The sequence below is a fragment of the Lucilia sericata genome, unplaced genomic scaffold (genome assembly GCF_015586225.1).
Source record: "Lucilia sericata isolate MDLA Ls3-8-SP2 unplaced genomic scaffold, ASM1558622v1 Contig000616F_arrow, whole genome shotgun sequence".
NCBI classification, from domain to species: Eukaryota; Metazoa; Arthropoda; class Insecta; order Diptera; family Calliphoridae; genus Lucilia; species Lucilia sericata.
Window position 1 is genome coordinate 206,523 of NW_023994622.1, and position 12,834 is coordinate 219,356.

Consider the following 12,834-nt stretch of genomic DNA (forward strand, 5'->3'; position numbering starts at 1 on the left):
GCGTTTTTTCATTCGTTTTTGTAAATTTTTGAGGGTAATGTAGTTATCGCTGTTAAGGCATTAACAGCTTTCGTTTTTTTTTTACAAAATATACAACAAACACTTTATCACACTATGTATACAAAAACAACAACAGCCAGAGAACAGCACAAATATCCTCCGGGACAATAACAATGATATAAAATGCATTAAGATTTTAAATATTAAGATAAAATAACTGGCAAACATAGAAAAACATGAAGCAGAAAAAAAAACACTCAACTTCAATAAATGAAAAACAAAAAACGTAACAACAACTAAAATAATATAAATAAAAACGAAAATATTATAGGAAAAATGAAAAAAAAGAAACAAGAATAAAATGTAACGATACTTACGACAATGCGATATTTAATAACAATTGTATCATAAAAAATTGAATATAAAATGTATAAATACAAAAAAACAAGTAAATATTGTTTAAAAGAAAACCACTTATATCAAATACAAAAGACTAGAGGATGTGATAACAAAAAGGCAGTAGGGTATATCTAAATTTTGCAGGCAGTGTCGACTGTTAAGGGAGTTATGTTTTTATATTCATATACTCAAAATAAGGCAAATGTCTGTTTGGTGAAACTTCAGGTCTAGGTATTGCTCAACATATGTTCTTTTAGGAGCCTATTGCTGCATAAATGTCTCAGCTTGTTTCGTAATGTGCCGTTAGACCTTTTAGCAGTTTTGAGATCCTTTTGATTTGTATTCTACAGTGTATGCAGGTCAATTTGTGGTTCCTGAAATTTTAGACTTGTAGGTTATACAGCGCATGTTACAGAGCTTACTACTGGAATAAAAGTCTTTCAGCTAAGAGCCATTTGTGTAGCAGCAGATTCCGACATTTATTAACTCTGATGCTCCATTTCATTCTTTCAGACTTGTAGGTTAAACAGCGCATGTTACAGAGCTAACTACTGGAATTAAAGTCTTCCAGATAAGAGCCATTTGCGTGGCAGCAGATACCGACATTTGTAAACTCTGATGCTCCATTTAATCGTGTTTGCCTATTTAGGATTAATGTATCTTAACTTCCGATCATTTATGTCTCTGGTATTCGATGCGTCTGATGTTTGTGTATAACCATTCTCTATGTTTAATATAAAGATGAAGTGGCTAATACCCTTCTTGTTCGATTCGCCTAGAGATCAGAGTCACTTTTCATATACTCAACCAACATGTATGCTGATCTCCCTTTAGTAGTATATATTAAATTGTTTGGCCCTAAGAAGTCCACCAGACTATTGAAGCCTATGTTAGAACTGGTCTCATTTCATACATATGATTCCTGAATTGACTAACTGTAAACAAAGTTCCTATGATTTTACAAAATATCCCAAATTCCGCAGCCATGAAAAACCTTTACTTGAATGATCAGCAGTATGTCGTTTTAAAAGAAGCTTTTTATCAACCGAGACATCGGAACTTACAGTCAGTCTATCATTCCCTCTTGAATAAAATAACAGGTGAAGAAAGATTTTTTAGTGATCTTACGACTTAAAGACTCTTTGCATAAAAAGAAGATTCAATATAATGATCAGCAGGTCTCTGAATTTTATATTAGTTAAAGTTGGACATACTATTGCGATAATTATCACTTTAACTAGTTTAGAGCTCAGTTTTGTGATCATTGTTGAGGTGTAAAGATCGGTAACTGAGGTTTTAGTTAACAAAACGCAGCCATTGTGGCCCAAATTCAGAAACAGTTGATATAACAGAAAGATATAATATAAGAAATTATATAAACCTACTTACTGTTCCCTACATAGACAGTAAGGGCTACCTATATCTAAAAATTTTAATTACTTTTGTATGATAGTTATTATTGTTTAAAGCTCCTACTATATCAGGAAAGGATTATCTTTATGCTGCATGATTCTTCAGGGTTAATAACGTATCGATCTCAACACCCCTGACCCTTAAGTCAGGGGTGTTGAGATTTAGAATTTTGTTCAAGTCCAAAGTTTTAAACAGAAGATAGGATCAGTTTTGTTTGTAACACTTTAGGATAAGAATAATATGTATCCCTCCCTAAAAGAGTTCAAAGAAAGGCAGGGAATGGAAATAATGGACCTTTACCAGGTCTTGCTGAACTAATGGGTGAATAATTATACTGAAATGTTGTTTCAATTGCTGTTAAAAGTAGGATTATTTTGAAGCAATTTTAATTGGGTTACACTGCAGCTTGGAATGTGTAAATTAAGAACAGAGCTTGCTAAAGATTTAGATATAGATTTATGTATACTTACTTACGACCCTTAATGTTCAAATATTTGCCTGCTCTTTTGCATTTAAGAATTTCGTGGATAATAAAGAAGTTTCATGGATAATAAACCCGGAACTTCACTTCTTTTATCGCACATTCGAAGATCAATGTTCACCCTGGTCTATGAATGGTCGATAATAGAAATAAAGCTTCGATATCGAATGTAATTGAACTCAGGGTTCGTTGTTGCAGTTGCGTTTATTATTTAAAAGACATTACGATCTTATTATGTTAGATTTGAAAGAAGATCGTTTATTTATGGATTCGAAAGCAATTGTTGGAACTATCTGCGATCTTGTCTCTTGTGGGCATTCATGACATAAATACTCTTTGAAAGTTGATCTTCAACATTTCAAAATGAACTTAAGAATAAAATCATACCAATAGTTAAATAACACCACTGTCGCCTAATACATCTTATAGTACAGAAATAACCCAAAAAAAAAAAAAACAAGTAAGAAAGTATAGTCGGGCGTGGCCGACCATATGATACCCTACACCAGTTATGAATATTAAATGTGATTTTTTTTCATAATAAAGCATTTATCTTCAATATTCCCTTGTTCTGATACATTTAAGCAATTTATGGATGAAAAACTAATTTTCTGAAAGAGGCTTTATATGGGGGCTAGGGGCAAATATGGACCAAGCCCGATAAAATTTTGTGAATATATTTATATTTACATAATATTTTATTGTGCTGAATTTCAGCGCGATATTTGTGTTTATAAGTTAATTTGGGACATTCAAGTAATTTTCTGAAGGGGACTTTGTATGGGAGCTAGGGTCAAATGGGGCCCGATCTTTATGAAATTTGGCAGGGTCATCAAGACTTCTATAAAAAGTTGTGCCGTATTTTATCGATATATCTGTATATTTAACATAATTATGAGTTCAGAAGCCCTTTTCGGGGGGTTCTGTTCTATAGGGGTTAGGTAAAATAATGGACCGATTTTAACCATTTTCAATAGGCTTCGTCCTTGGGTCAAATAAAACGTGCGTGCCAAATTTCATCCAATTTACATGGACAGCCAGACAGCCAGACGGACGGACGCACGGACATAGCTTAATCGACTCAGAAAACGATTCTAAGCCGATTGGTATACTTTAAGGTGGGTCTAGGACGAATATTTTTATATGTTACAAACATCAGCACAAATCCATTATACCCTCCCCACTAAAGTGGTGTAGGGTATAAAAACACATTGAAAGGCAAGGATGTCCCATAAAAATCCCCACAGATAAGATGAAAAGGAAGTTATAAAGAAAAAAGAACAAAATGAAAAAAAGGACGCAAATGTAAAGAAAACGAAATTGTATAACAAAATGATATAAAAATCTAGAAATAATTACCTTAAACTTCCGACAGGTGGCGATGCATAAGGTATGCCCAGATAAGCTTCCACTAATGATGGCGATGAACGTACAACAATGCCACGCACCAGACCATACTTCGTTTTAACCGTATTTGTGCTCAATTTTACACCACTGCCATGAAAACCTTCCGATGTGTGCCACAATGATGACAACAGTATCAGTATAATCAATGTGCGTGAAAATGCCAACAACGAGGGCTGTGGTAAGTGAAGAAAACTGTTAGTGGAATTACTGTAATGTGGCTGTGGATGAGACAGTGGCGGCACTGACTGCGGCTGATAACAACGTAACAGTTGCTGTTGCTTTAGTTCTTGTTGTTGTTGATGATGATGTCGATGATGAAGATGAGGTTGCTGCTGATGATGCTGTTGATAATGGCAATATGGCGTCCATATTTGCTGGGATTGTTGTTGTTGTTGTATTAACATTAAATTCTCCGGAGACGAGCTATATGCTGAAGAGCCTGTTAACGATGTTGTTGAACATGAAGACGATGTATATGCACAAGTACCAACAAATGTTTTTGCTTTCCTTAATGTTGTTATTGTTGTTGCTACTGTTGTTTTATGTGTTGTCTGCCTTTTGAAAACATTTTGTTGGTTGTTGGCCTTATAGTCTGCCATTTTTGTCGGTTTTTTCAATTTTCCAACACATGCTGCAATAATGTTACTATCGTTATACACTATTGATGTTGCTGCTGCTGCTGTTGTTGTTGTTGTTATACTTGATGCTATTGTTGTTACTGTTTTAAGTCGTCGTCGTGTTAACACATGCACTGTTGAATCTTTAAGATATTTGAAAATTTTTACTAACACTAACGGAAATCCGTAAATATGCCAAATGCAATAACAACTACAACAATAATAGAGTAAAATGGTAGATAGGAAATGTTGGCATTTCTGTAGAAATTTTTGTTGTTTACTTTCTTTGCGTCTGGAATTTTTATGGAAATTATTGTTGTGTAAAAGAATTTGTTTAGAAATATTGGTATTATCTGCCAGTTTGTGTTTAGTTGTTTTTAATAGTTCGCCATTTTTCAAGGAATTTATTTGGAAAACTGTTTGTGGATCCTGGTTTTCGAAAGAATTTATATGTTTGTCTGGGGTTTCTGAAACAGTCATGTTGGTTTTTGTTTTCTTTTCCTGGGTATATTCAAAGATTTCATGTAATTTTGAATGACCAATTCGGTGTTCCGTTCTGTATTTGTTACATATTTCAGTAGAATCTTGAGGATTTAGTTGTTGAGAAATTTCCATATTATCTGGCAAATCCGTTAAGTTTATGTTTTTCGTTGGGAGTTCATTTAGTACTTCTTGCTGTGAACGTTTTCGGACTTCAGTTATCTTATTAATCTGTTCAATATCCCAACTCTCCTGAACTAATCCAATTCTATATTGAATGGTTTGTGGTTTTTTGGAACACTTTGAAACATTTTGCGAATGACAGACTCTGTTAAGAAGTTCCAGTGTTTCATTAAACGAAGCAGTATTCCAAATCTCTGGAACTAATTTCGTTTGGAAAGTTTGTGAAACTCTTTGAGGATCTTTTTGTTCCTCAGGCAAAGGTGGGGTTCTTCTCAAGAGTTCCGTTGCCACTTTCATCTGTTCAACATCACAAATATCCGGCCCTAATCTAGTTTTATACTTATTCGTTTGGCAAGTTTGTGAATCTTTTAGTTCCTCATGCTGTTTAGGAGAATATTCTGAATCTTTGAGCGAATGTGAGGTTCTGCTTAAAAGTTCCAATGCCTCTTTCATCTGTTCTACACCCAAAATATCCGGACCTAACACAGTTTTATACTTATTCGTTTGGAAAGATTGTGAAACTCTTTGATGATCTTTTCGTTCCTCATGCTGTTTAGGAGAATATTCTGAATCTTTGAGTGAATGTGATGTTCTGCTTAAAAGTTTCGTTGCCTCTTTCTGCAACTCCGCAACTTTTTGCGAATGTGAGTCTCTACTAAGGAATTTCGATTTCTTTTTAATCTGTACAATATCCGAAATCTCCGGAACTATTTTCCTTTTCATTTGGAACGCTTGTGGAACTTCTTGTGGATTTATTGAACTTAATTCCTTTATGATTTGCTGCTGCTGGTCTTTATTTTCATTTCCTAATGCGTTCAACTTTTGTTTGAGATTTCGATCTTGATTTTTACTAATTGGTCTCTCCTTACGATAAGGATTTTGTAGAGTTTTTAGTTCTTGCAGAACCAAACTTGTGTGCGTTTCTTTACAAGGCCTGAGTTGGCAATTCAATTTATTATTTTTTGTGTCTTTAGCAATAAGTTGGCAATACTGCAACAGCACATTTTCTCTTTTAGAATGTATACTTTTAGCAAAATTTCCGTTACTCTCTTTATTTACTAACTTACTCTTTCTCTTAAATCCTTGTAATTTACAAACTTTTCTTAATGGTCGTTCTAGTTTAGCATAATTTGTTGAACTTGGTTTTGTTAATGTCTCATCATTATCATTTTCTATTTTGGCATGATTTTCAGGAATTTGTTTTAATCTTTTTAATGATATCAGTCTTTTAGGGCAAATTCCTACAAAATGTTTTAATATCTTATTATGTAATATATACTTTAATAATATTTTAACATATTTCTCTAGTTTTGTTGTTTGTGGGCTACAATAATAGTTGAATTTTGTTAAAAAGTTTAATACATTATTAAATTTAAATGTAAATGTTTTGAAACTTGTTATTAGCAGCTGCTGTTTATGTTGTTGTTGTTGTCGTAAATTTATAATACAATTTTCTGTTTCCGGTTTCTTATTATAATTATAATTATTATTAGTATTTATTTTAGTTTTATGAAGTTTTAATATAGATTTATTTATTTGACTAATGCATAAAATTAAATTTAATTTTAAATATAAATTTTTTATTAAAAATTTTAGGTAATTTTTTTGTTTATATTTTGAAATTTTGATTTCCGTTTTATTGTTTTGAATTTTACTGCAATATGCTGCTGTTGCTCTTGCTCTTCTTGCTGAGCTTTCTCTAAAACAGTTAACTGTTTGAAGTTTTCTCTCTTTAACTGTGCTAATATTTTGAGTGTATGGATTTCCGTTTCCTGTTGCAGCTTTAACTTTAGCTGCTGCTGCAGTAGTTGTAGTAGTAGTGTTTGTTGTTTTAGTTTTTGCTTGTGTTGCCATTTCCATTTTATTCTTTTCATTTTCACTGCTGTCGTTTGGGTTTTTAATCTTCTCAATGTTGTTGTTTTGATGAACATTTTGTTGTCTTAGTGTATTGATGGCAAATATTATACAATTGGTAATGCACTTTTTTAGTTGTTGTACTTGTTTAAATGTTGTTTTGTTTTTTCTTGTTGCTTGTTGTTGTTATTATTATTGTTCTAGGTTACTTTTCTGTTAGATTTTTTGTTTGTATTTGTTGTTCTCTTAGTTGTTGTGGATGGAGGTAGTAGAGCTTTTGTTTTCTTTTTTTTGGCAAAGTTTTTTGTTTTTGTTTTTAGGTCACACAGTAGTAGGTAAGGAATTGGTTGTATCTGTAATAAAAAAAATTCATATAAAATTGTAGTTGAAAAACAAAAAAACATTATATAGGAAAATGGTTAAAGATTAATACAATTGTTACATTGTCAATTCCGGTAATCTACTTAGGTGGTATATTCCTACAATATTGGTTTTTTCGTAAGTACCGAAACAGTTGATTTCATTTATTCGTTTTTTTCTATTACTTCTTGCTAATCCTATTAAATCAACTTAAAGCTGTTGAATTTAAATTGTGTGTTGGGATGACGTTAAAATATTAACTTTTGTACTCTAAGAGGTATGAATAGCAGCTGGATATTTTAAATTCAATTTATAATTTAAGTGCTGATTTTCGACAAGATTAATACAAATTTACTTTGTATTAAAAAGAGCTTAATATTTTAAGAGTTTTTACTTGGAAACGTCTTTATGAGCTTAAGTAAGTTGTATTAAACTTAACGAAATATATGTAAATTTGTAACTATTTTATTGTTAATACCAAGATTAGTTTAACTTATTTCTAATTTATATTCTATTTCAATAATATTTTGAAAAAAACATACAAATTCACATTAAGATGGTTTTATTTGTAACAAATTTTATCTATAATAAAAATTGTACTAGAACTGAACTAGATCTGAACTGAACTAGATATGAACTGAACTTCTATAGTAAGACCTATATACAAAAGTGGAAACAAAACGGACTATAATAATTACAGGCCAATAGCTATTTTATCTGTAATAGATAAAATTTTGGAGGATGTGATAGTCAAAAGACTTACAGATTTTATGCAAAAATTTAATATTATAAATAAAAACCAGTTTGGATTCCAAAAGGGAAAAAATATTAACAAGTTACTAGGAAACTTCTCAAATTACATTAATGAATCCTTAAGTAAGAATTTGCATGTATTAGTTCTCTTTATCGACTTCAGTAAGGCATTTGACACGTTATCACATATTAAGTTGATAGAAACTCTCGAAAGAAACGGCATAAGAGGAAATACTTTAAAATGGTTTAAAAGCTATCTACATTGTAGATCATATTGTGTCAAAATACATAATAAACTAAGTAAAGAAACAACATATGATTGTGGAGTGCCGCAAGGATCAAAACTTGGTCCAATACTTTACATTTTATACGCAAACGATATGATGCGATGTTTAAAAAGTTCAACTTTCGCATATGCTGATGACACAGCTATCGTTGTTGCTGACAAAAATATATCTATCGCAATAGAAATGATGCAAAGACAATTAGATATAGCAACAAAATGGTCACATGATAGCGGACTCATCATCAATGCTAGCAAAACAAAGGTAATGCACATCAAACCACCACATCTTGTAAACTCGGATATAAGATTAACATTTCATAACACAGAATGTCTTCATAAAAAAGCTAATAACAACACATACGTAGGCGACACATGTTCAACAATAATAGAATTAGTCAAATCATATAAATACTTAGGAGTCTATGTTGACAGCAGTTTTAAATGGAAGATACACATAGAAAATTTGCAGAAAAAGCTTAGAAAATCGGCATATATGTTGTACCATTTAAGTAATTGCGCAACTTATGACGTATTACGTGAAGCCTATTTTTCTCTTGCTGAATCGTACATTAGGCATGGTATAACTGCATGGGGAAATGTTAAATACAACAGCACATTGCAAAAAACACAAGACCGGCTACTTAAAATGTTATGGAAAAAACAAAATTACCAATTCTTAACAGATATTGACATGCAAAATAATCGTACTCAAAATCATTTCAATCTAGCTAAAGCCACAAATGTACTAAACGTTAAGAACATATATTACACCACAATTATAAAAGAATTCGATAATAATACAACTTTCTTACAACAAATTGATCATTCCTACAACACACGACGAAGATCGCAAGGAAGATTTAAAGTAGAACGTTTTACTAACGAATATGGCAGAAGCACCCTTTCCGTCGCATTACCAACAATTCTAAACAAAATTCCTATTAATATCTTAAACAATAGAAATAAACACCAAAAAGATAAACATATCAAACAATATTTAATAAATTCGCAATGAGTGTAAACTATATGCATTAAAAAAAAAAAAGAAAGAAAAACCTGAACTAATTAACTATAGAACGCTAAGAATATGTGAACTTTTCCTACTTAATATCCTGCGGACAAGCTGAATAGCTTCGCGGGGAATAATTAGAATTCACTTACATATATAAGAAAATGATAATCAAATGAATAATTGAAATAAATAATAAAACAAAAACTAATCGAAACAAAGTATATAAATCACATGGAACATGGAATATGATCGTAGATGAAAACCTCTCTTTCCGGAATATAAGACATCAGACGTGCCAAGAAAAATGAAGATTTTCCGATATATACCCTGATGTGATTGCTACGCCTAAGATGATGATTTTATCAAATTTTAATTTCTTTCTAATTATTTTGTATTGTACATATTGTTAACAAAACACACAATTGTTACAAATAAATAAATAATAATATATATAAAAAAAAAAAAAAAGATATGAACTGAACTAGAACTGAACTAGAACTGAACTAGAACTGAACTAGAACTGAACTAGAACTGAACTAGAACTAGAACTGAACTAGAACTGAACTAGAACTGAACTAGAACTGAACTAGAACTGAACTAGAACTGAACTAGAACTGAACTAGAACTGAACTAGAACTGAACTAGAACTGAACTAGAACTGAACTAGAACTGAACTAGAACTGAACTAGAACTGAACTAGAACTGAACTAGAACTGAACTAGAACTGAACTAGAACTGAACTAGAACTGAACTAGAACTGAACTAGAACTGAACTAGAACTGAACTAGAACTGAACTAGAACTGAACTAGAACTGAACTAGAACTGACTAACTAGAACTGAACTAGAACTGAACTAGAACTGAACTAGAACTGAACTAGAACTGAACTAGAACTGAACTAGAACTGAACTGAACTAACTGAACTAGAACTGAACTAGAACTGAACTAGAACTGAACTAGAACTGAACTAGAACTGAACTAGAACTGAACTAGAACTGAACTAGAACTGAACTAGAACTGAACTAGAACTGAACTAGAACTGAACTAGAAAACTGAACTGAACTGAACTAGAACTGAACTAGAACTGAACTAGAACTGAACTAGAACTGAACTAGAACTGAACTAGAACTGAACTAGAACTGAACTAGAACTGAACTAGAACTGAACTAGAACTGAACTAGAACTGAACTGAACTAGAACTGAACTGAACTAGAACTGAACTAGAACTGAACTAGAACTGAACTAGAACTGAACTAGAACTGAACTAGAACTGAACTAGAACTGAACTAGAATGAACTAGAACTGAACTAGAACTGAACTAGAACTGAACTAGAACTGAACTAGAACTGAACTAGAACTGAACTAGAACTGAACTAACTGACTAGAACTGAACTAGAACTGAACTAGAACTGACTAGAAGCTGAACTAGAACTGAACTAGAACTGAACTAGAACTGAACTAGAACTGAACTAGAACTGAACTAGAACTGAACTAGAATGAACTAGAACTGAACTAGAACTAGAACTGAACTAGAACTGAACTAGAACTGAACTAGAACGAACTAGAAACTAGAACAACATTTAATTTACAATAAAAATTTTACTTATTTACATTTGTAGTTAATTGTATAAATTCCTTTTAAATTTTGTGGCCATAATAAAATTTCTATAACAACTAAATTTTATATAAAATTTATTTTAACTATTTATTGCAACAATTTTCTAAGTTTAATAAGGTTCAAATCAAAGGAGGTTAATAATATTTCTTCATACAAAAATTTCATTTCCCTCTCAAACTGACACAAAAAAACCATTTAAGATTGGATTTAACGATTTGATGGGTTGTCATGGTTTAAGGCTCAAAGTTATTATTTGCTGGTGAAGCCATGTATAAATAATTGTTTGACACGTGTAGACATAAATGCGAAAAAAAATAAATTGCCATAACTTAAGGAAAAATAGCTGATCAAAGTAAATAATGTCTAGAAATGTTAAAAAAATTAAAGCAATATTGAGGTTTTGAAATTATTAAACCAAAATAAGTAGATAATAATGTGTTGTAAATAATAACAATGGGTCAATCGAAATAGAAAATACGTACATATGTACGTATGTATGTAAACATTTCTTACAAATTTATTTGTAATACAGATCGATGTAGTTCCAGTTCTGTTCTAGTTGAGTTCTAGTTCAGTTCTATTTCAATTCTAGTTTAGTTCTAGTTTAGTGCTAGTTCAGTTGTAGTTCAGTTCATTTCTAGTTCAGTTCTAGTTCTAGTCAGTTCTAGTTCAGTTCTACTTCAGTTTTAGTTCAGTTCTAGTTTAGTCAGTTCTAGTTCAGTTCAGTTCTAGTTCAGTTCTAGTTCAGTTCTAGTTCAGTTCTAGTTAGTTCTAGTTCAGTTTCTAGTTCAGTTCTAGTTCAGTTCTAGTTCAGTTCTAGTTCAGGTTCTACTTCAGTTCTAGCTTCAGTTTTCTAGTTTAGTTCTAGTTCAGTTCTAGTTCAGTTTCTAGTTCAGTTCTAGTTCAGTTCATAGTTCAGTTCTAGTTCAGTTATAGTTCAGTTCTAGGTCGTTCTGTTCGTTCTAGGTTCAGTTCTAGTTCAGTTTCTAGTTCGATTCTAGTTCAGTTCTAGTTCATTCTAGTTCAGTTTAGCGTCTAGTTCAGTTCTAGTTCAGTTCAGTTCATTCTAGTTTCAGTTCTAGTTTCAGTTCTAGTTCAGTTCTAGTTCAGTTCTAGTTCAGTTAGTTCAGTTCTAGTTCAGGTTCTAGTTCAGTTCTAGTTCAGTCTAGTTCAGTTCTAGTTCAGTTCGTTCAGTTCTAGTTCAGTTCTATTGTCAGTTCTAGTTCAGTCTATTTCAGTTCTAGTTCAGTCTAGTTCAGTTCTAGTTCAGTTCTAGTTCAGTTCTAGTTCAGTTCTAGTTCTAGTTCAGTTCTAGTTCAGTTCTAGTTTCAGTTCTAGTTCAGTTCTAGTTCAGTTTCTAGTTCAGTTCTAGTTCAGTTCAGTCAGTTCAGTTCAGTTCTAGTTCAGTTCAGTTCAGTTCTAGTTCAGTTCTAGTTCAGTTCTACGTTCAGTTCTAGTTCAGTTCTAGTTCAGTTCTAGTTCAGTTCTAGTTCAGTTTAGTTCAGTTCTAGTTCAGTTCTAGTTCTAGTTTCTAGTTCATTCTAGTTCAGTTCTAGTTCAGTTCTAGTTCAGTTCTAGTTCAGTTCTAGTTCAGTTCTAGTTCAGTTCTAGTTCAGTTCAGTTCTAGTTCAGTTCTAGTTCAGTTCTAGTTCAGTTCTAGTTCAGTTCTAGTTCAGTTCTAGTTCAGTTCTAGTTCAGTTCCAGTTCAGTTCTAGTTCAGTTATTGTTCAGTTTTAGTTCATTTCGAGATCATTTTTCAAAGGCACAAATTTTGGAATTTCTTATGCTTTCCGACAATCACTTTATTTTTGATTTCGAAATTTAACCAACTTTATAATACGAACTAAATAAAGTAATGAAATTAAATTTTATTTTTATTTCCAATATTTCTGGGGAAATCATTTATTTTCCTCAAAGTTAAACTAAATTTGACGTTTAATTTTGCCCCAAAAAAACAATAGTCAAATTCAGC

At 31.8% G+C, this 12,834-nt stretch overlaps 1 protein-coding gene across 3 annotated transcripts in view; it reads right to left on the reverse strand.

Moving 5' to 3' along the window:
* LOC119606723 overlaps nucleotides 1–12,834 on the reverse strand; it is a 67,073-nt gene that overhangs the window by 15,352 nt on the left and 38,887 nt on the right. For 2 of the 3 annotated variants that reach the window (XM_037960291.1, XM_037960289.1), the window contains exon 2: nucleotides 3,653–7,187. In XM_037960291.1, coding sequence (XP_037816219.1) covers nucleotides 3,653–6,840 — 3,188 coding nt within the window. In that variant the 5' untranslated portion in view covers nucleotides 6,841–7,187. Of the gene's footprint in view, nucleotides 1–3,652; nucleotides 7,188–7,276; nucleotides 7,347–12,834 lie in introns of those variants that run through there. The other variant, XM_037960290.1, reaches the window with a different exon arrangement.